The following is a 25,022-nucleotide window of genomic DNA, read 5'->3' on the forward strand; positions in this document are numbered from 1 at the left end:
AACACGCAAAGATAAATCATTTTAATGGACTATTGCAGTCTAAGTTAAACTAGAGTTTTAATCGTAGGTATTTAATATTTAAAATGGAGATTCGCGCACCTTCGACCACTTTAACTTTTTTGATTCTTTCTGTTTCAAACAAAATCACCTTGCGATATTTCACGATCCTCTATATCCACAGAACTTTCGTTCAGAGAAATATAACGACGATATCCTATCGTGATACTTTTCAGTGTCGTAACTAATTCGTACTTCTTATGATTTCCTTCGTTGCTGCATAACCAAGTGACGAATTCCGAACAACTCGATAAGCATAAAAATAATCTTCTCGTTACGAAAAGCTGGTTCCCAGCGTCCTTGGAACGCTTCACGCAGAAAATTATATTTTCTTTCCATTGCAAGTTTCTTCTTGAATTCGGGCCCGCGCCGGTAATGCATATCGCGGACAGAACTATTACATTACTCGATTGCAATTTGACTTCAAAGGGCTCGGGGTAATACTCGTTGACAAAAGCCTTTGCCCGGGAGCACCGGCTACAAATGGAATTAAAGGACGCCTAAAAGGATAATCCTCGGCGCGCATCCGCTGAGAGATCAGGGGCAAAAACATCCCCCTCTTTTCAACCCCCAGACCCGGTCTGGCTCTGAATCGCAATTCGACGCTTCTTTACGGCGCCGCTAAATTAATTAGTCTCGCTTTAACTAAAGGGATAACTCCTTGGTTTTCGTCTCTTGGATGGCGCGCGCGCACATGCACGTGGCTCGGTTTTCTTACGAGCGAACGTGCAACAACGAAACCTGGTATTCTGCGTGAACCTTTGTCAGCTTTTTTGTATTCGTTTCTTTTTTTTTTTTTTTTTCGTATCTCTTATCATAGCTCTTTGATAAACGATGGACAACTTAGAATGCTGTACACTCTTTTTTGCCAATGAGTTTCTTATATTCCACATGAAAGAAGAGAAGTTATATTAAACTGTCGTTTAATTAACTTGTCGGTTAACCCGTTTTTCTGTGATTAACGTCAAATCGAATATTTATCCTTCGATAATATGATATTATAAAAATTTCGAATGATATGTCGTAAAATCTTTTATCGACAGCTTAAAAACCGTTTAATTCGATCTTTCGTCGGTAGTAATCGAGCTTTGAAGAAAAGAAAGTTGACATATCGCAGGGAACGCTCAGTATTTAGAAGGAGCAATAACGTAACAATAGGGAAGCGTATAGGATAGAAATGGAGTAACAGTGTGTCGTGGTTCATCCCGAGCTTACCTTTATATCGCACCACCCTCACTCTTCACCCTCTGTACTATTCGCGTTTACTCTTTCGTACGAGTCAAACGTGTTTCTCTTTCTCACTTACAACCCTTGTCTCTCACATATCCCCTCGCTTCTGCTCTGCCGAGAATAGAAGGAACGAGCCGCTTTGTAAGTGGCAAAGAGCCGCTTTGTCGCCGGACACCTTTCTCTATTATTAAATTGTATGTTCTTCAACTCTTTAGCCATCTTTGCGCCTCGTGTTTCGCGTTTGCGTGTTTCGGACAGATGGAGGATGTTTGCGATTGTATTTTCTCAATTTATATAGGTTTTAGGAATACAGATTTGATTTTAGAGATAAACAAGAAGATTAGTAGATGACGATATTATATAGATTAATTAGAAATATTAATTTGTTAGTTATTTAAACCTTCTAAATAATCTAATCCGCATTTGGTTTTTAACGGTTGAGTTGCAGTTCCTGGTTTTTCAAGTTTGAGTTTATTTGAGACATCTTGAAGCTTTCAAGATTTTTACATGTATCTTCCATTGAATATTGATTATCGAAAATTAAAAAGAGAGTCAATACCGCTCAGAATGAAAATCATTACGAATTTATCAATATATGAATTGAAATAAAAGATTCACTTACAGTCGACGGAAACTTTGATCTGTTTGCTCACAGTCGGAGGGACGCCATTCGTTGCGATGCATAAATAAACGCCCATGTCCAGTCTTGAGATCCGTGTGATTTCCAACGTCTCGCCTTTCCACTCCAATACTAAAAATGATAAACGACACTTTAGCGTGACAGGCGATTTTGGCGCTTTTATTTTCCCTGTCTGACGTCGTGGAATAACCACTCGACAGAGTCTAAAAGCTAATTTTAGTTAATTGACAAACCAACGAACAGAGATGGAAAAAATGGCAGGAAAATGCTAAATGAATTTGTCTCCATGCGAGTTCGTTCTATTATCGCGAATTCCAAGTTTTTCGAGCCTTTGTTAATTCCAGAAATTATATTTCTGTTTATCTCGCATTATTTTCAAACTCGGTAAAATTTGCTTATAAAATTATGTGTACTATTTTCAAAAATAAAGACTAAAATTGATTTACGTAATTTTTATTCCATTAAAATATAATTTAGTAGTCACGGATAAGTAAAATCATTACTTTCTAACACATTGAAATTCTTTTACTGAAAAGAGGATTGTAAAACTTTTAAATCGAAGTTACCAGTCCTCTTTATAATATAATTTAACCGTATTTGCAAATATAAAATTAATTTTGCCACCTGATGAACACGTTAATTACACTTTTCCAATTTCAATATCTATATAACGCTTCCTGTATCGCATTTAATAAATCCTATTATGTTCGTAACCAGAATTAAATTCTTGATTTCTTTAAATAACAGGAACGCCATCTCCGATGGTTCTGATGCGTCAATTTTTATGAAGTTGAAATTCCACATATCCGTTTTAAATTCCTCCGACACACCGTGGCATCCCTTATTTACTCCAATAAATTAATACGCTTTCTGAACCGTGAAACCGTGTAAAGACTTCAACGTTCTTCAAAATCCGTGGCCAACGTAATTACGCGCTACAAGATCCTCACCCTAGCCGTTTAACGACATCGAATTCGCGAGTTCTCCGAGTCCTCGGAATTACGTGACGTGTTAATGAGAAATACCTTTCCTTCGTCCTCTTTTCATTAAATCCACTGTCTTTTGACACGTTTACATTTTTTCTCCTTCTTTTCAATCTTCCTTTACTCTTCTCTTCACAACTCTACCGCACGATTTTCTCTATGATTGCGGTAACACAGTTTTTGAGGTAGAGCATGTTTGATCTTCGAATAGAAGTCAAACGAATGTCATTATTTTTAATTGCGGCGCGCTTTTACCCCCCGAATTTTTCGAAACACGGTTACGGATCGACGTTGATTGTACTCTGAAGAGAACATCACATCTAAAGATTGCAGATTGAAAAAGAACATACGGATAACTTAGATTTCGTTATAGGTGATAATCGTTCAGGCTTCTTGCAAAATGGACAAACATATCACATTTTATGCTATAGTTAATAACATTTCAATAATATTTCAAATAATATTCATTGATTCACTGTAATTTAAATTTACAAAGCAACTAAAAGTCACTCTATATGATATTTCATATATGACAGGAAAACAAAGTGAACACAGGACTAGAAAAACAGAAGAGAAGAGTACGTGAAAAACATACGGAGAAAATAACCATTGAGGAAAAGCCAGGAAAATAACGAGAGCAACTTTAGACATAAAAATATTATCAAACTGTAAAATCAAGTTATAACTATAACGGTCAATTGCGATATTAAATTATCGTTTCAAGTCAAACTTTATCATCGCGATTATATTATCTATTGATATTACATCGAATTAGATTGTTGTAATAATATTTATTCATGACAAGACAATAATAACGTGTACTTACCAGAATAGGTTTTGTTAATTGAGATCTTTGAACTATCGTCTCTTTTCCAGCTTATAGCTGGTTTAGGACTTCCAGTCGCTTTGCACGTTAGACTCACGTTCGCACCTTCTCGCACAATGACATCTGACGAGGACTGGTAGTCCTCTATATTTGGAGGCACTGTGAACAGAAACATGTTTTTGTCTAATATTTGTCTATTAAGACAGTTACATAGATTAACTCACTTATAATCAGTTGCATACTTTACCAAAATACATGTTCTCTACATGTCCGCGAATATTACATTTAGATGAAATACAGTCGATCTTCGTAGTTCGAACATAACTTGTTCCAGGAAACGGTTCGATCTTTCAGTTGCTTGAATTTCAATTTAAGTTTTACTATTTGATTTAATTAATTGAATTAATCCGTTTCAGACATTCAAAATTTACTCAATCTTTTACATTTTAACTGCCTATTTCAAAAGATCATATTGATAAATAGTAAAAAAAAAATGTTTCGATAAACTACTAACAAATTTATACTTTTATATTTATTGATGAGCTCCTTTCTATATTCTATCTAAAATATAAAATATATACGACTTCTTTTTTAGCATTTTCACCTTAGGTATCTTTCATTGATAACGTTATGAATGGAAATCATAAAAAAAGAAATACATAAATGTATATGAAAATAACTAAATGATATAAATGAAACGCTTGAAAGTGCTATTATGAACGCTTGTTGAAGCAATCATAAAGTCACAAGAGAACTGCACAATCAGTGAACATAGCCTTGTTTCCCTTTTTTCTTCTTAGCTGGCATTTCGCCTGACCTAGGCTTAAACAGAGAGATAATGCAGCCACGTGACGGTTACATGACGACAAGTGATTCTTTGTCCCTTTGTTTGAGCTTTGAGTTTTCGTTTGAGTTTAAAAGTCGAATTTTCTTGACATTTTTATTTGAACTTCGAATTGTTCGAACTTCCAGCGTCTACTTTATATTAGTTCGAAAATTGATTTTATATAGGTCAATTTGGTATAAAAATCAAACAAATACTGAGAAATCTTGAATCTGCGCAAGGCACCACAGTCTTTGACATAAATCAAACAGTAGATTCTTTTCATTGAGGAAGAAATACATTTGAGCAATGTCAAGCAGAAAATCGTTCGCGAGCAGAACGTCAATCGCGATTAACGTGGCCGCAATCGTGCAAAAGAGCGACATCGAAAAGACGAAGGCGTTGGTCAGATCCAAGAGCGGTCACATAATAAAATTTGCATGACACAGGGTCGGCTTCGAGTGGACCCAGGTCAAGAACGCTTCAAAGAACAGGCCAACCTCAAGGATGAGTAAGAAGTTCTGAATGGCATTCTTTCACATGCAAATCGAATTCAAAGTTAAAAATGAAAAAAGGAAATGTCTAAGGAGGTAAAAGAAGTTCGGTTCGACGAGGTCGCAAAGGGGTTGAAGATGATGATACCGGAGAATCCAGTTACAATCGCGGAAACGTTCGATAACGCGGTTCGAGACCGGTACGAACAGCCAGAAGGGCAAAGGAAACGAGAAATGCGGCCAGATGAGACGAAGAGGGAGGAAATCCCCGTTAAAAAGTCGTAATCACTGACGATAAGAGGCCCTTTCCGTGGAGGAGAAAATGTCTTGGAGAACAAGCTCGTCGCCTCGGGGACCACGATTACGGCTTGAAAACGTACGATGCGACGAAAAAGTTTTGTCGCAGTTTCGCTTTCCGACAGGCATTTTGCCGAATATTCCTAGTTTTTATGGGAACGAAAGGGTTTGTTCTTTCGTCTTTTTTAATCTCCTATTGTTTACCGACAGTTTCGAGTTATTTTTTTAATTTTTTATTCGAATTCGCAGTTGTTCGATATAAAACGACTTTGAAAATGGTTGTTTTTTAATTTGCCTTTGAATTCATTTTATCCTTTGTTACCTTCACACAAAGTCACCGTTTTCATTTTTCTTTTAATTACTTTTATAAAAATAAGTTTTTAATTCGAATACTTCTCTGACAAAACAGTAAAAACTCTTACTTACAGTAAATACAAGACTTCCACGCGAAATTATAAACCTTTTGTCGATTCTTTTGTTGTAAGGGAAATTTATGAGGACTTGAGGGATAGTTTTACAAAGACAATAAAGACTTTCTGTGTCATCCCTGATTACATGGCTCTTCTTCGATAATTACTAAACCTAGTTAGCGGCCGGATTACACATACGATCCTATGTTAACGTACTTAGTAACCGACCAAAAATCCCTGCCCCCATTCTGATGAATACCCGTTGGCAAAGATGCGAACAGTTTATCGAAGGTAAACGTGATAAAGTGGAATCGATATTGCGGCCATGAGATCGCCACGTATAATTCAAACGACGATAAGGCAAATGACCATAATGAAACCTCAAGCAAATCCAATTTCCATGCGAATCGCCGCCGATTGTTATTCAAATGACAAAAGCGAGCCACTTGTGGTGAGTAAATAAACTACCAGAAAGATCTAGTTGGAAAAATTATGAAATATATTCAATTTTTAAATATCTCCTATAGTGAATAAAAAAGAAATTTCTATAGAAATATTATTGAATTATATTTAGCATATGTCTTCTGTTCTAAATGAAATTTTCCGCGCGAAACTCGAATCTTTGTTTGCATAAAATTTCGTTTATTGTATCGACAAAAATATAACCGCAAAATTGAAATTTACAAAAGTGTATAACATTAAATTTTACTCTCAGTCTATACTATATCCAGCATTGCAACGTTACATCGTACAATATTAATTCCTCCAATCTAGAAATCGTTATCAATAGTTATAAAAGCAAATTAAAGAACGGAGCATGGATTTAACATGTAGCTTGTAAATTCACGTATATACCTTTATAATTATTAATAACGTTGGGCATTTTTACAATTCAATAAATTTTCTCCTGCAAAGTATTAGTATTTTTATTCACTGAAGATTTTACAAACGCGACAAGTGTTAATGAATAAACACATTAACAATTATCTAAGTGATTCGTTACAAGCTGAAAGAGTTCTTACACGAAACTGAATTGACTGGTGAAAGCGGAACCGAACGTGGTAAAAGACATCGCACCCGAAGATTTGTAACCCTTTTCAATTGTTAAAAAGTTATATGTTTATACACATGCACACGTATGTTTTCCTTAGGTTAATTCACGATTATAGTAGCATTTTTCATTTGTAGATATTATATGATATGATTACCAATCAATTTACCATTAATACCATTAATGATTTGATGTATTCAATCTGGCGTCAGTCATCGGTGATTTGCGATAGTTTAGTGTCATTTGATCGCATAAATTATTATATTAATGGAACTAAATATTTACAAATAATCATGAATATGTATTTAGGAATATATAATTGAAATAATTCTATGTGCAATACTTGCATTTTTATTCCTGCAGTACAACGAAGATTCGGATAATTAATATTTTCCAAAGTATTACTCTTTCCTGAAAGAACAAAAAATAAAGAAGATAAACGGATCATATCCAGCATAGGAGGAAGCACTTCTGCATTATTAAAATCATATCAACGTAGATTGATTTTTCATGGAAGGTTCGTGGCTCGTTAGTTCCAAAAACCACTGGCGGAAAACATACACTGTGCTTGAAAAGGACACGGTATTAAAAATTAATACAGCGCAAGAGGAGCATAAAATTGTCGTAGAGGTAGGGGATGCTTTTATGCTCAGACTGTAACAGCTAAGAAGACGAAGACACTACGTTCCTCGATCCTTTTTATCATTTAATTATTTTTTTTTTTTTTGCTATGATTTATTAGACTATTTCTACACATAAATCCACCACAAAACTGTTATGCAACGAATAATTGTAATTCAATGAAATCCTTAATGGTGTGTTATTATTATTAAAAGTATAATTATTTTATATTTCAATCAGAACTCTATTCGCAACTCAATATTCCTACGATATGCTTTGGAATCAAGCTGTAACTCAGCATTCACACTTCCACTGTAGGTTCTTTCGTCCGGAGCATCGACAGACTGCATTTTACGACTGGAGAGAAAAAACTTCCTTTCCGATCGAATACCCTTCATGAGTGTTCTTCCATTAACACGTGAAGCGTCAGACTGCAGAGGGAGGATGGGGGAAGAGGCTTAATTTAAAAGTCTAAATGCGATTCGAGCATCTAAGCGTTTCCTGGGCAAACTGGCTAAAGCCTTGACGATCCTCTCGAACGTATCCTGTTTGTGTGAAAATTTCAGCCGATCGTTATTCTGCGGTACACGAATGCGGCCGACTCGCGGAAATAAATAACAAAGACAATTTCATTCAATTATATCACTGTCATATTATGGGAAAAGATATATATATATATATATCGTATCAAGAGAAGGAGATTGGTATCTGTCGTCTGCATCACCGTGTGTGACCAAAACCGGTTGATCGAAACCAACTTCCGTGGTTCTTCGCATGATTGGTGTATACATGCCGGTCTAATAAAATACATTTCACTGGGCCATCCATACTTAGTTTCCGTATAACACGCCACGACTAATTATTATCTTCTCTCGAGACTTAAACGTAGATCGATCGCCTATTCGTATAAAGATATTACATTAAAAACAGTCAAAATTGGACATATTGATACATACCTAATGACTCACGTATTTCAATGTCTCGTGTGCCGAACAAGTGAGCAAATTAAGCAAACACGCAAAACAAAGCATCACAATGATTTACGAGCTGATCCGTCCACGTACAAACACTGAATATTACATGTTGCTTGTAATTTCCTAACGCTGCATGATTTTATCACGTAATTCAAATAATATATGCAATATTATATTTATAAGGTACACCGTCAAACACGCGATAATCGTACGCAATTTTGTCCGTTGAGCAGATCTCTCTTACTAAGCAAAAGCGTGAAACGGAATTCAATTGGTGCATCGCATTTTCAGAGAGAAATAAAAATAAGAGAGTGAAAGAAAATGCAATAGGAGAAAAGAGGAAAAGGTCGAACGCGGAAGATCACACGACAGATACGGTAACGCGAATATTGAATTATTCCACTGGAAATTAATCGCGAAAATACCCATATCGCGACGCTAAATCGCGTATCATTCATGTAACAATTTCGTGTCGATAACAAACGACAAACAAAACAAAATATGTATTTATACGATCCGCGATTATCGTTTCTTTCAACGTCGTCTATAGTGACACGATATCGTCATTCAACGGCGATATATTTTGTCTAGTACTTATTACTTTGACGACATATTTACGACATCTAAACATAAATCGAAATAAAAAAATTTTTATACGTTTGTGGCTAGCCGAAAAGCGATTTGTTTAAATTTCGTATTCCATTCGTAATATATGTACTTAAATCTCTTACCACAGATTTGAACATAGGAATTTGTCCTTTATGGCTGATGTATTGATACAGAAATTAAATACATAAATGAAAGACAGATCGTGACAACTGAATTCACACAAATCGATACGAATCATTTCGATAAATTCTTTACTAAGCTCAAGGGAGACTATACACTGTATGTATCGTACGAAAGAAATTTCATTTTTTATTTTCACTATTACAGTAACCAGCAGATTTATATATATTTCCAGCTGATCTATTTATAATTCAGTAAATTGCAATTGCACTCGAAACTTTGTTTATAATGCATCAGTCTTACTTTAGTCTCTCTTTTCTTTGAATTTGTAGTACTGCTACTTTGAAAATGTACAAACTTCGTAGAGTAAAAGCGAACAGTAACTTACAACGGAGTTTTACTACCTTTGTATCAGATATTTTGAACGAAACGCACTTTAACTCTCCTCTTAACTCACCGTTAAAGAGAATTATCCCATAATTAAAATTTTCTAATGTTCTTCATTAATTTTTAAATGATTTACGATTATGTTGTAATTATCCTACTATATATTTAAATACTTCTGATAGTGTTCTGATCTATGTCACGAAATATGTGGATAGGATATGTAAATATATACAGTGGAATTATCGATGCAAATGCAAAAAATAATAATCATCGCTAGCTCTTTTCTCCCCCGAAACATGAATGTCAATGGATAGTGCCAAACGCGCGTTGACAGACCGTGAAAGTAGAACGATGATATACATACATATTTATGTATATATATCATCTTCTCTATGTAGTAAATCGATGCTTCATTGACCGGATAGTCGTAATGATTCTTCGAAAGAAAGGGGGATGGCTATGACTGTCCCCTTCCTCTAGCGGGAAATCACAGAAAAAATTGTCCCCGCGGGATGCGCGATGTAACGCGAGACAGAAGAATGGCGATGGACGAGCTAAAATATACGATAATCGTTAAGCCGGAAGCTAACACTATCGGCGTTCGTGCGTTTGTCGTTTATATCAAACGTCGAAAATGTTCGTCGAAAGTATTCGTCGATAGGAATCGCTCGCGTTCGACTCTCCCTTCAGGACTGATCCTTCCTATTTTTCTACCAGATTGTAGAGTCACGATAACGACCTTAACGCAGGGCAAAATATTCCTCCTGGCTGGCACGTACTTCCAAATCCCGAGTTTCACTGGCTTGACCCGGCGAAATTGATTAATGTCATGTCGGAAATTAACGCTATCGCGCACGCTTTTAATCTCCTTGCGCTTGGACACGAATTAATGGCTGTCTTTGAACGATTTCGGAGTAACGCAATGCAGTGAAGTACGCAATGGCTCGAGAAGGAAGAAGCTTCGTTCGATTAAATATACTTTTGATGAGCGTTTATGATTAACGAGGCTAAATATTTGGGGCGGTGGAGGTCGTTTCCGCCATAGAAGAAGAATAAATGCTGTCTGTTCAAGGAAATACTAACAGTATTGGTAATCGTAATCGGTAATAACACTTAAAGTTTCTTTATATGATGGAATTGCATTAAAATCTTACTAAGATGCACAACATTTTAGGAAATAAACAAATCATAGATCAGGAACTTGATATTATTCGTTTAAAGTAATCGATAGACGAGCATCAGAAAAATTTATCCAGGCGTAAAAATTTCAAACATCGTATCGTTGTTCGTAGATTTTACCGAAAGTAGACTAATTAAACGAAATTTCAATTAAAAGATTTTCCAGCGCGCACGACACAACCAACGTAACCGATCAAATAATTGCACAGTTTTTTCGCGAATTCGCGAGACGCGTGAAAGTTATAATCGGCCAGGCGTGTCCTTTCATCCTCGAATCTGATTATTGCATTTTACAATCGAACGAAAGAACCATTCTCGTTTCACTAATACATATATCCAGGCAAGCGTATATTCAAACGAGGCGAATTCGTTTGTCGTTCTGCCGTGATAGAAGACAAAACGAGGAGGAAATAAAATATGAGAAAAGGAAGGCGAAAAAGCAGACGAAGGGAAAAAATATTTAAAATGTCGCTCGACTTATTAGCGATTTATACTTTTTCCGATAATCACGAATCGATGTGATACCACCAGGGACGTGCTCGTATCACCATTAAGAATAATTTGCATTTGGTGTCGCGCCGCTTCGCGCTGACGGTTATTGCGATTCCCAGGCGACACTTCGATTCCACTTTCGACCGTATGACTAATGCATTTTCAAACGAAACGTGAATAGACACACGTTACTTCGTGGTGGGTTCTCCACGAACATGCTACCCGAAAGCAGGACCGGAATTCCAAAGTTTTACAGTCTTCCATAGACACAGTTGGAACGAGTTGCGCTCTGAATATTATATTATAGTATAACAAGCTGTTCTACCGACATTGTTGTAACGAACGATAAGAACACGGCTGGTAGTACGCTGAAATTTCATATTGCGTTTTCTTTAACTGTTTGTACTTTGATTATATCGGATTGGAATACGCTGTTCCGATTTCGTTGCAGGAATAATAATTTTGTAGCAGTCGTAAAGTGAGATTTTTTATCGAATTGACTTCTGCACAGGTTTAGAGATGGAGATTTGAGTACTTGGTTCAGGAAGTGCATTTTCATTATAATTAACGTTATAATAATTATTAGACTTTTTTATGATGACTCCAATTTCACACGGATATGTAATTAATAACAATAATAATTAATAGCAAATACGTGAAATAGGATATCCATTTCTCTCTGTTCGTGAGATTACTATCGCAATTGGCGTTGCCAAAGACACCAGCAAACACGCGCCTGATCTATGCATAATTCATTTTCATTTAATCTAATTCGAACGAATTTAAATATTCGCTTAAATAAATAATTACATACGTTACAATGCTGCCGTCGCTATTGACAAATAATTAAAAGTGTCAAGCTTATTACCGGTAAGAATGCGGGAATTGTCGCAAATTTAGCCAATTTATCATTGTGTCTCGTTATCGATTAATCGGGAATAATCGCTATCATAAATAATCAGCGTACGCAATCTGCGGGACAATTATTCGAGCCTCTGGAAATTTATTCGAGGAGTTATCCCGATAAGATGTACAGCTTTCGCTTGAAATAGCAACGAAGCCCCCCTTTCGGATGGTTCGTTTGCTGGCCGAAACGCCGAGTGAAGAGGGTCGTTTCTACATATTCATATATAAATTGGCCCGAGTACCTGCCACCCCCCGTTGAAATCCTACCTCCGTAACATTCCCAAATGAACCATGACGTGTATTTTGTGCGCGAGCAAATATTTGTCTACGGCCGAAACACGTAAAAGTTCTCCTGATTTCAGCAATGTGCCCGGATTATCATCAATATAGGAATTTTTGTCGGTTTATCTCTACAAGACTGGAAGAGCAGGCGTAGAAAACATCAAACAAAACTATGGTTAGATATATTACATCATTCACGTCACAGAAAAATATGTAATTACTTGATAGCTGTAGAACAAGATCTCTGTATTAAAAATTAAACGCTCAAAGTCGATGGAAAGCAAGGGATCGAATTTAAGTAAAGCCGTGGTTGGCGCAAGTCAATTGTGCGTCTCGAAAAGCAACAGCGAAGTTCCACTCAATCCTATGAATTACCGCAGGTGTCCGACGATCTGCTACATTAATGCTAATGCGGGGTGTTACCGAATTGTTCAACAAGCGCAGATTGAACAGCGTGGCCCGTTATACGGCAGCCGCGTACGGACTGTTGATGCATTATTCAAGCGCAAACGCCACCACGTGTACGCTGCCGCGGCGTTGTTGCGCGTTAACTTACCCTAAACTCCACCAGCATCAGTTCGTACGGAGGACAGACAACGAGAGAGTGAAAGAGAAACAGACCGACGCGACGGCATGCTAACACTAAGGGTCCACCCGTGCTTCGCGCTTCGAGCCACGAGAACATGTATGTACGCGGAAACGTCGTCGCGTTTTGAATTATTAGCGTTTTCCCTCTGTGCTACTCTAGGATACCGAGTATCTGTGTAACTTGCAAGTTTCCCTGTATGCAATGTAAATCGGAAGCAGGACTCTTTAAAGAATTTCAGTAAAATTTTTTATGATAGAAATGCTTTTCACTCTTTTAGATGCGGATAGCTTTCATAAAAAAGAACGCGCTGGATTAAATATTTTTCTACTTTGCCATACCATGGACATTCCTATTTTAACACCTTTATAACCCTGGATGATATATCTTGTAACTGGTACTACCATATCTGTATCGGGTCGCCAGATATCTCCACATGAACGTTAAACAGCTGGTATTGAATCGTCAGATATCTTGTCCAGAGTTATGGATTAGTTATAGATGGAGTTTAGGGGATAACAAATTTCAGGCAAAAGTCTTCGTTTTTCATGGATAGCGATAGTTTAATTTATTCCGTTGAAGGCTTAAATAATCAGCATAACGAAACGATGGGATCTTGTCTTGTTGCCGATCGATATCCGGACCAAGTCTTCGTTTACCCTCTACGGCGCGGCAGTCCATGAAATCTTCGTTGTCCGTAATTGGCCACTCGAGAAATAGAGAATAAAGCGGCAGAGATCATGTTTGTGAAGGACCAGCCGATTCTCCAGATACTGGCCGCCATTTCACGAGTCGAATAAATATGTAAGGACTTAAGCAAGTAGCGAACTTTGTGCATTGCTCGGCCGTCTGCCGAACACGGTTCGATTTCCTCGTAGTGCCTCCAGTAGTTTCCTCCATGTTCCGAGTAGGAGAACAAATTTTTCTCGAACATGCTTTTCACCGAGCCTAATGATCAGCGAGTGTTATTGTGTTTACGGGCGCTTTTCTATGGGGTCAGACGGAGAAAGTCTCCAATTAGGGAATTTCCCGGGGAATAGCGGTGAAAAAATCACGTTCACAAACGGGCCAGACACTCAATGCGAAATATAAACCTGAAGAGGACCAAACTTATTCCTTTAGACGTTCATACTTGGCTTGTTGCGGAGTTTTCTTTTGAATGGATTAATAACAAGAAAGTCGATATATGAGTTGTTAGGAACGCGGACTTATCGAGGTAGGATAAAATTAACAAAATAGTATTAATATTATTTCCAAAGCGGGATGAGATTTACTCGTTATTTGTATTTATGATTCGCGTATATAATTAAAGATATTTGTTGATCGATGGATAAAAATTTGAAATTTGATTGAAATACAGAAATACTAACTTTTAAACTTCCTAAACAAGAGCACTTACAATTTTAGTATCGCAATAAATATCACATAGCTAAACCAAATCAATCTTAGAGGCCAGTAAAAACAGTCGTCGACAAATATAGAGATGTGTGACAGCTTTGGCAAACATTTATTGTAAGCAAAGAGTTGTCAAAACAAGGAACGAAACGAGACAAATCGACGAGTCCAGAATGCACTTGGAAAATAAATGTCCGTACGCTCCACGAGATTTGGAAGGAAAGGGACCTGAGTTTATTCGGCAAAGTGGAGGATTGCAAATAGAAAAAGACCAAACAATACCGGCGTCCTCGTCAGAACCGGAAACACGATTGACTGGTGAAACGGGACATATTTTGTTTACGGATATCAATAGTTGGAATGATTCGCATGGACGATTCGGCGACGAACCTATAAACAATTGATACTTTACACGCCGAATTTTTACCGTTTGCTGGCAAGAACTGATTGCGAGACAGTTTTTGCTTCTACAACAGCAATCGAAAAGTTTCGTTGGTAATTTATACCATACGTGTAGAATGAAAGAGTAAACAGGTGTTACGATTTGGTCAAATACTTACTTAGCTTAAATAACATTGTAGAAATAGTATAATGTTAAGTTACGATGCTAAATTATTTTATAGGGTTTAAATGGTTTCTGTTAATAGCGCGAACTATAGTGCTTCATCGAAACGACGTATCATCGGATAACATAGTTCCACGTTTATTTTACAATTGGACTTCCTTAACGTAGTGCAGTGTCAAAAGGTGTTTCGAGTCTCATTACCTTGGAGTCAAAGCGTGTGATTGAAATCCTAATGAAATTCCGCGCGTTCTCGCCTCCAAGGAAGTGGAAGCTACACTGAGAGGAAAAAAGTACTGCGACGCTTTGACAGACATTCGGAAATTAAGTGGTAGTAGGTGCGAGATGGAGTAACGCGTTTTGCAACTTAACGGAGCACGATCCGCAAACACAAAGCCCCGTTAGAGGCTCGTGTCGAAATGACTGTTATGCGGCCCGTTGAATGAAGCCTCCGTAGCAACCACAAATTACTAATTACGCCGGTCCCCCTTAGGGAATGCGGTGTCGAGCTCGCGCACCGTATGACATACGACCGCGAGACGACACGCGCGTTCTCTGATACAATACGTAACGTATACGAGCACAGCGAGACCCTTCCTTTGTGTCATGTTATACGGCTGGCCTTTGAGTATTCTTGAATTCGACTCGTGAAACTCGATGGCCGGATAAAAGCTGTGCAACGGTGCCGTGTCTTTTGACCGGACAAACGCCGTAACAGGCAGGCAGAGAGTAGAGGGAACAGGGTGTTAAAAAAGACCTGCACGGGGCAAGAATTGTGAACAAGGCTGCTTGTGTTTCATGGCAGAAAGAAATGCATTCTCTCGTTAATGGACGTATAAAAACTACTTCCGTCGAAGAGAACTTGCTCGGAGGTTATTCCGTCTCTTATTTTTTCTTGTTACGTTTCTCTTTACCCTTTCTTTCCACCCCTTTCTTTTTCTTTTTTAGATAAATATCTCGACACTGTGTCCTCGACGTTGTCCTGCTGCTCGTCGTAATTCAAAGGATCCGCTTGAATTTCATCGTCTTCCGTCCTCGACGAGAGAACCCCCACTAACTCCTATCGACTTTCCAATAAAACGGAGCTCGAGGAAACGGTCGGAGAAAAGGAGAGCAGGAACAGATATGAAATTGCATACAGGCTCGCGAGTATCATAACATGCTCCTTTTACTCGTTACGAAGGAACGCCAATTGAACCGACAACAACCCTTCGAGTCTTCTGCCGTCCCGATCTCGGCAACTCGATAACCGGTAAAAACGCGACGGACGCGCGTATCCCAGACCAGTCGAGAGACGGCATACTCTGTGAAGGAGACAAGCAAGGGACGAAAGGGAAGAATGAATACCCGGAATGTCGAAAAATGTGCAGCAAGAATCGGAAGCTCGACATCACGTTCCGTAGTGTACGCTTTTCAGCTCCATTCGAGCTTCTTTCCTAATTAAGCTCATCGACTCGCCTCTAAATCGAATAAAAGTCAGCTAGTTCCCGGCTTCCGCCTTATTTACGAGAAGACAGATTAAAAAAAAAAAAAGAATGGCTGGAGACGAAACGGTACGATCTCCAATCATTTGACGAGAGACCAAGAGGTACGGAGAAAGTAAAGGACCGTGTATACGCGATATTGGATAAAACGGAGCGATCATCGAGTTATCGTTATCCTCAATTCATGGATCATCGCGGAATTCAATGGCGAGCTTGAAATCGACGTGTTAGGTACGTACGTGCCACGTACTAAGGGGAATCTTTCATGGAATGTCGCTGCTACGGAAAATTGATTGGCCGGTACATTCGCAGCGTATCGACCACTGGGATAACACGATGAAGTTTGTATCTATCGAGTGGAATCGTTTCAATCGGTTTTTGTGAGGTAGTACAAAGCAATGTTATACGTGTAAGGATTGTGCTTTATTTCGATAATTGTTAGATTGGAGAGGAAAGTCTCATAAAAAAGTTTCTCTTAAAAGAAGTTTTTGTTAATCGATACTCGATTTAATTTTCATTTTTATTATTAAAATAACAAGTGCGATTTTTATATACCAATAAATTTTCTTCGCGCTAAAGAACATGGGAAGTCCATCATCGAAGGAATGAACCTATCAAAATATATACTTAGTGCCGTTCTAAACCCTTTCGTAACAATCTTCTAATTCATGTCAGAACTTCTAAATCCCGCGCATAAACCGTACTTCTCATAACATTTATCATCCCTAATTCCTATCTCTTGCTTAATAGTACACGAACGTTCTTGATCCGTCGAACGAATCACGTTTCTCCTCGAGTTAACAAACAAAAGTGAAATGTGCAAAGAAATGAACCTCCCGAAACGATCGAGCACCAGCAGTCAAACAAGCCGGGTTTTCTCCGGTGTGGCTGTTAAAATTTATTCCGTGGAATCGAATGTTCTGGGCCGCTCCTCGAAACCGGTGTTCGACTGGATAGCGTGCGAGAAACGTGCTCTAGCGTGCTCGGGTAAACAGTGCGGCAACAATCGAAACGCAGCGCGGTTACGATTCCCGGATAATTTACACGGGAATTCAAGCGGAGAGAGTGTGGCGCGTACGCGCTCGCGAGACAGAGCTAACGCAGCCCGTCGAAATCGTCAAACTCGTGAAAAGCGTTTATTAGCTCAGGCAGCAAGGTAAACGCCTCAGGTGGTAACTTTAAGTGATTCGGTCCGTATGGAATATTTACACACGTTACACGTTTCTCCTTGCGTGCCCAGAGTTGAGAGAGAGAGAGAGAGAGAGAGAGAGAGAGAGAGAGAGAAGAAGAAAGAGAGAATGGAGGGCTTGAGTTATGGCAGGGCTTGCATTGTGTCTGTTCCGTCGGTATTATCACGAAGTACCGTTTCGAAGTCTTCCGTGTATTTGTGCTACGTCGGGCCAAGAGTCCCGTGGAAACAATTAATCTAGCCCTCTGATTACTCCACCGACTACTGAAACATCCACCGCCCTCCCTCCACTTCGGCAAACGACTGAGCTTCCGCTTCACCGACGACTTCAGACGTCAAAACTCGAGATATTAATATGTTCTCCCGGATGGCAGAACGAAGACTGACTCTCTCCGACACACTCAGCCACCCTCACGGATGCCCTCTGCTGATTAAATTATTGTTGCCCTGTCCTTTCAACAAGCCGGGATACTTTCTCCTTTGACCCGGAATTCTATTGTGTCCAACGGCTTGCTTTCCGAGAGTCTCACCAATCGTTGAAACGCAAGCGGGCTTTTTAAATATTTTATTCGATGATAGAAACATCGTCCAGGGACTTCGTTATACGAAGCGATGTCTTGCTCGTGTTTTTAAAAAGAGAAAAATATCCTTCTCTTCCCTCTTCTTCTTTTTTCTTCTAATTATTTTAGAAAATATGAAAAAGGAAAATAAGGAAGAGATTACAGATAGCTGTACGTTACTATTACGATTGCAATTATTAGTGTGAAAATTGGTAAAGGACATAAACGTTAGTTTAATCTGGAAAGCTAAATTAGCTTTAAACTAAATCTGGAGCTTAACTTACTAAAGAAAGTGACACGTAACATGCACCGACTATAAGTTAACTGCTTTTTTACTTGCTAATCACTGACAGAATTACGTTACCAAAAGCATCCGATATGACAGAGTACCTAGTTCTCACCGCAAACAAGCTGGCGGATATACTAGCTTATTCAGCCAAACTGTTTAAAGCTTCAGCGCCTTATTTCTAACAGTTCCTAAGCACTTAACGGTTTTTAATAAATCAACCAAACTCTATTAATCCTCCTTATCTTAAAATTAACTTAAAATATAAGTGTTGTATAATTTAGTTTGTTATAGAACTGTATCTTGATTGAGGTGAACATACAGTAGATCACCATATAACACGAAATTCGTATAATGTGTAACGTATCTTTCGCGTTGTAGAGTTATCATGAAACCGTGTAAATTTTATATATACAATCTCAGGCAAAATAATAATTTAATTTTAATTCTAATTTCTCGAAGACCATTTAGAACTTTTTAATATAACACATAACGTCATCACTATTACGACGCAGATAGAAGCAATCTGTTAGTAAATAAGATTGCCCTCGCTGGCTTTCTGAATAAGCAGCAGAAAAACGCAAATACTGAAAATGAAATGATAGCGCACTCGATGTTGATATCCTTCAGTAGTTTGTGAATTGCTAAGTAATCAATAGCATGTATCGAGTCTTAGAGTTAAACGTCGACATGGGTTGCGAGAAAAAATGGACTAAAACCGAAATTGCAAAAATTGTTGAACTAAAAAATCAAAATCTGTTTCTGTAATTTCAAATATTGTAAAAAGATCCTGTAAATTATGGGTAGGAAAAAGTTGTGGAAGACTGTAAGCATTATCAGAGCGCGAAAAACGGGCCACTATTCGTGTTGCCTTAAACTCAACATTAACATCATGCGAAATTGCTCAAAAAGCAGGCATCACGACATACGTCCGAAGTTTTCTCCGTGTTCTTGAGAAACGTAAATTTATTCAACGACTGAAAATGAAACAAAAACCTCCTCTAACGAAGCAAGACGAAGAGGAACGGTTAACAGTTTCAAGAAAATTTATTTGAGTATTTATTTGAACAAAAAATGGAAACGAATTTTATTTATCGATGAAAAAAAATTTAATATGGACGGTCCAGATGAATTTTCATTTTATAATCATGACTTAAGAGAAGCAGAAATTATAAACAAACGACGACAAATGAATAGGAATCGTATGATCATGTGGAACAGAATCGAATATAAAGGCAAAACCGACGTATGATTTCTTGAAGGAAAAATGAATAGTCAGAAGTATATAAATTTAATGCGAGAAGAAATTAACGAACACGTAGAACGAATTACAATAGGAAAATTTATTTTTGAACATGATAATGATTCCATTCACCGAGTTAAAATTGTAGAATCAAAAACAATTTTTTGAAACAAAAAACATCGATTTTACCATGTCCCACACGTTCCTCTGATTTAGATATTATCGAAAATTCTTAGGAAGAACTAGCCATATATAAGAATGGAAGGCCATATGATGATATTTAATAATTTAAAAAAGCTATTAAAATCTTTACAAAATCGGATGTAATAGAAACTAAGGGTTAATATTATAATAAATAATATACTAATAATAAAACCCATTATTAATTTTCTGCTAATTGCTACACATCTTTTCTTTTCGTGTAAATATATGTATAAATTTGGTAAATGTGCTATCATTTCGCGTCAGGAATTTAAGTAATTCTTCTGCACATGGTGAATGTTAGTAAGAAGGAACTTCTTTACCACCACTCCCTGCGTCGTAATAGTTATGACGTTATGTGTTACATTCAGAAACTCTATATGGTCTGCAAAAAATTAAAGATAGCACACATGTGCTATTATTTTGTCCGGGACTGTGTTTACATAATTAAAAAGGCATACATAGTGGAGGTGTAATTGTTAATCAAACTGCAAAACAAGAGCAAAATAATTATAATGCTTCGTATAAAAATTGCAGTACAAAATGATTGTAAATGAGATTGTGAGTTACTGAACAGGTTCCGAGAAACGTATGTTTCTATTTGTAAACGTATCAAACGTAACGTAAACGAATTCGAATCGAATGAAGTGCGCTCGTTATTTTCGTGGGAACTGGATTGTTCAAAGGCAAAGCGCATTATTGTTTAACACGTCAACAGAAGAGACCATCTTGTTTTATTTACTTACAAACGACCGATGCCCGCGTGAAATTTTAAATGATTCGACAGCATAGAAATTTAAACGATAATACTGATGTCGGATTTATTTCTGTTGAATATGTACAAAAGATACCATTTTTCTTGGAATTGTAATTCATATACGTTTTTTCCTTAGACGGGACACTTTCTTCCAAAACAAAGAAAACAGGAAGAACAACAATTCGACATGTATTTTAGCTGTTTTCTAAGAAAAATCAGGTGAAAGAAATTGTAAACAATTTTGAAAATAATATGGAATGTAAGAATTAGAAATTATTTAAATACCTCCGCAATGAACATGTTAACAAATTTAAACATATTCAGTGTAATCAAAGAAAGGTGATACTAATGAATTGTTATAAAATTTTAAAACACAATTGGTATACAAATTGAATATACGTTTATACGAATATGATAATTATATCATATTATAATATAATTACTTACATATACAATCATTTATTTATAAGGGAATAATGAAACTCATTTAGTAGTATATGTGAATAAAAATGTCTCTAAGTATCGTTTTTTCATTTGTACATTTTCCAATATGAACGATTTTACTAGTAAAATAATAATATTTGAAAGAGACTCACCTACGACGTGCAAATAGCCATATTGTGTTTTCGCGGTCGCTGTATTAATCTGGCACATGTACTTTCCCTTGTCGTCCTCTCGTACATCTTTGATATGTAGGAACCAGGTCCTATGCTTATCATGTGTCACGGATATCCTGGGGTTCCTGGTAATAACGTGACTTTGTACTGTCAGGATAGCGCTCTTGTCGAAAAGCATCCAGGCCACCTGGAAATGAAACGGCAATCCCGTTATGCTATAAACACGATTTACGGCCTCGTATCGATTATCATAAAATTGCAGTTTCCTATCGGAACGTCGCTAATGTCACGGGGCTCATTTATCGAGATATCAGAGTTCGCGTAGTCACGGATAATCAAGATATTGTTTATGCACCACCGAATTGTTCGAAAAATCTCTCTTCATCGTATTAATAATTTGAAAACCGATAAATAGTTTATCAGTCATTTTTATTTGTGAGATTTCGAAGACTTATGCCGGGAATCGTAATTTTATTATAATGTGTATCTTATATCTTAGAGAGGCTGAAGAAAATCAAAGAGTAGTGACAGTAAAACGCAAGAAGAGACAATTAGAAGAAGAGAAAAGTGGAAAGTAAACATGGAATTTCAGAAGCAGATGGGTGACCTGCGATGGTTTCACGATCTAGAAACCTACATTCACCCGATCCTCTTCTTGCTCTCACCTTAACGCGTTGTCCTAAGAAGTCAGTGCAATTGGATATATCATTCAACATAGACGAATCTTTATCAACGACAAGGAATTTTCCAATCGCTGTCTTTTATTCAGACGCATCAATCTAATTATCGTTTACTAATTCCTATTTTCCACTAACAATTTAGAATCTACTCAAACCCTTTTCTATCGAAAATCGAACGTACGTAGCAAAAGTTGTATTTTACAAATACTACGTTTGCAAATGACATACCACTTATATGTCTTCCAAATAAATTTTTATTTAGATTACTTTTAAAATTCCACGTATTTCCGACTTGAAAATATTTATACCGTGAAATGTACATTTTCCGAAGTTCATTTATAAATTAAAAAGTTAAATTAACTTGCAAAGTTCATTTTCCGCAGAAGGAAGATATCACATTTCAATCTTAAACCCATGGTCTTTTCAACTCAAAACTACTTACAATTAGACATCATAAATTCAACTTCGGAAACTTGTCGTGAAGTTAATTTACAAAGGGAAAAACAAAGAGAAGAAGCACGCGGCAAATGTTACATTTTCAAAATTTCAGTAGAATTCAATGAGATTAGTTCAACAATCATGAAAAACTGATTGAATTCTAATCACGAAGACGGATTCGCGGCTTGATCGATACAAAAGGAAGTAATGACCGACACGAGAGCGAACGATCCGATGAAGAGAAGAAACTTTTCTTGGAGCAACGAAATGTCCGACAATTGTCCCTGGAGAAATAAGAAGGCCTCTTTCGCCCGTATAAGTATACGACGCTGTTTACTTTCGGTGCATTCAGTCGATACAGTCACACCTAACAGCAGAAATAGGTCAGTACGTTGTTTCTCCGCGACATCTTTGCGATAGGTTTCGATTCCTCTTTAAGCGACCGATGTTTACGATCAGGAATAAAAGGATGAATGAAAGAAAACGGGAAGAACGCATAGATGGGAGAAACATCAGTTTAATCCGCGTTTAATTCCGTGTAATTCTCGTCCTGTCTATCTAATCCTTCGATTCGTCTTGTCTATCTTAGCGCGAAACGATGGAAATGGTCTTTCGCTGTGTCTCTCTTTTTACAGTAATACGCTCTTTATGCTTTATACATCACAAAGGTACCTTTTTTGGTTTATATTTTCAACAATAAAATCTTTTCGCTTTCCTTCGTATAGCAGTGTATCTCCTGCACTTTTCTTGTCTAATGTACAAGCTCTCGTGACTCTGTAATGAAAGGGAAGGAAGAAAATGAGAAGCAAGGAGAAAAAAGATCCGTTTCATTTAAAATCCGCCTTTCAATAGATAACATAATGGATGTTAAACTACTAAATCACGGCTCATCAAGTTCAGTGGCACAAAAACTTCTCCTGATGGCTTGCAACTACGATTCTAGCAATAATTCTGATTCTAAATGAAACTTTTACAAGGTTCTGCAAATGTCAAATTTTTACCATCGATAGTACGACTCAGAAACCCATCGTTTTGAGAAGAAACAACCACGACTGAGCGACTTCTCCTCACAATCGATAAGCCACGCAACATTCGCTGTCGCGACTGGCGAGAATGCAACTCCATTGCCATAGTCATAAGTCTTGGCGACCATAACCAGCGACAACGTCGGTACTGACTCGTGACAGTTCTGCGTTTCACCGCCGTTTTTCGTATTCCGTAGTGGAATTTTCACCTCGATTTATCCGGGCCGACTGTCAGCGTAACAGCGGTTATGTCTCTGCCGCAACGACCCGCGTCGAGACGACCGGCGTCGAAAGGATTCCACTCTCCAGTGCGCCGAAAAATCTGCCCGGCACTTTCGTCCAGACGTAGACGAACAACGGACATTAGTCTTCCTGAGGAACAGTGGGAACGGCGTTCTGATCGATGCCAAGCATCTCGATTCGGTCGCTCGCGAGATAGGACGAAAGCGCGCAACCGCGTTTTAGTGTCCTCGCGTGACTGGAAAATGAGAATTCTTCGAGTGAAGAATGATACCGAAAGGGGATAAGGGTAGGCGTTCATCGATAGGTGGGAGATCGGCTTGTGATATTTTGATTAGAAGATGAATGTTATTGCGTATGTGGAATAAAAAAATGATGTGAATTTTTATAGCCAGTGACTAAGTTACAAATGTCAGAAATTTGGAGAGGTGAAGTACTTGAGATTAATTATTTTACTTTGCAAGGAGTTGTAGTGTTGTACTTAACTTGAAGGAAAAGCGTTAGCAATATTAGGTAAAATATATCACATATAGTTAATTCTCAACCGTCACAAATAAGAAGCACATGGAGAAACGAATATATTTTAAAATAGAAGTTTAAAAAGATATATTTAAAATGAATGAGAATCCTCCGACCCAGATCAGACAACAAGCCCCGTGTCTGTAACGTATCATAGAAGTGCCACTAAACGTAACCTTCGGCTCGACTTAACCACCTTTGAGGGCTTGCTAACCATGGTCGCTGAAATAGTATCGCCCCCGACCCTCGTTCCCACCCTTGTAAAACCTTCGTCACGAGCGATTGACCTCAGTGTACGCTGCCAAGTGTTCCACAGGTTCTCCCTTGGTGGTTTTCACCTCGTCATCATCGTTCAAACGGCCACAAAATGCCGAAGGGACTCGGCCGACTTGTTAAACTGAATGTTACTCTTCTGTCTCGGAATGAAATGTAAAGTGGGTGTCGAAAACTACAGTAGGATTATATTTACTATCTTAGATTTTTATCGTATCGCCGATTGATTCATCGATACTTTTGTTTCTCTGTTTTTCTTTCACTTATTTTTCTCTTTTCTCGTTATTCCATCAATTCGAAATATTCGCATTCGTTCGTGGAAAATGTCAATTGTGCAATATTCGTGAAAGGACCCTCTTATCAAAAGAATATAAAATGTCATACTTTTCTATTAAACATTCCAATAAAATATAAATTGTGAACATATTCTTCCATTAAATCCAAGAAAAACTACAAAAACTACCAACAATCGACTTTCCATGACTCGTTTCGTCTTTCTTCATCTATCAAAAGAGTCAACAGTTGCTTTATGCGGCAAGTAAGATAGATGTCTGAGAAGAGATTCGCGGCAGACGATCCACGAAAT

At 37.6% G+C, this 25,022-nt stretch overlaps 1 protein-coding gene across 1 annotated transcript in view; it reads right to left on the reverse strand.

Annotated features, from left to right (window-relative positions):
* LOC132908340 (lachesin-like) overlaps positions 1 to 25,022 on the reverse strand; it is a 205,064-nt gene that overhangs the window by 111,374 nt on the left and 68,668 nt on the right. The window contains exons 3-5 of the mRNA XM_060962282.1: positions 21,241 to 21,448; positions 3,737 to 3,895; positions 1,910 to 2,038 (exon numbers count right to left, since the gene is read on the reverse strand). Coding sequence (XP_060818265.1) covers positions 1,910 to 2,038; positions 3,737 to 3,895; positions 21,241 to 21,439 — 487 coding nt within the window. The 5' untranslated portion in view covers positions 21,440 to 21,448. The remainder of the gene's footprint in view (positions 1 to 1,909; positions 2,039 to 3,736; positions 3,896 to 21,240; positions 21,449 to 25,022) is intronic.

Source organism: Bombus pascuorum, chromosome 6, assembly GCF_905332965.1.
Source record: "Bombus pascuorum chromosome 6, iyBomPasc1.1, whole genome shotgun sequence".
Classification (NCBI taxonomy): Eukaryota; Metazoa; Arthropoda; class Insecta; order Hymenoptera; family Apidae; genus Bombus; species Bombus pascuorum.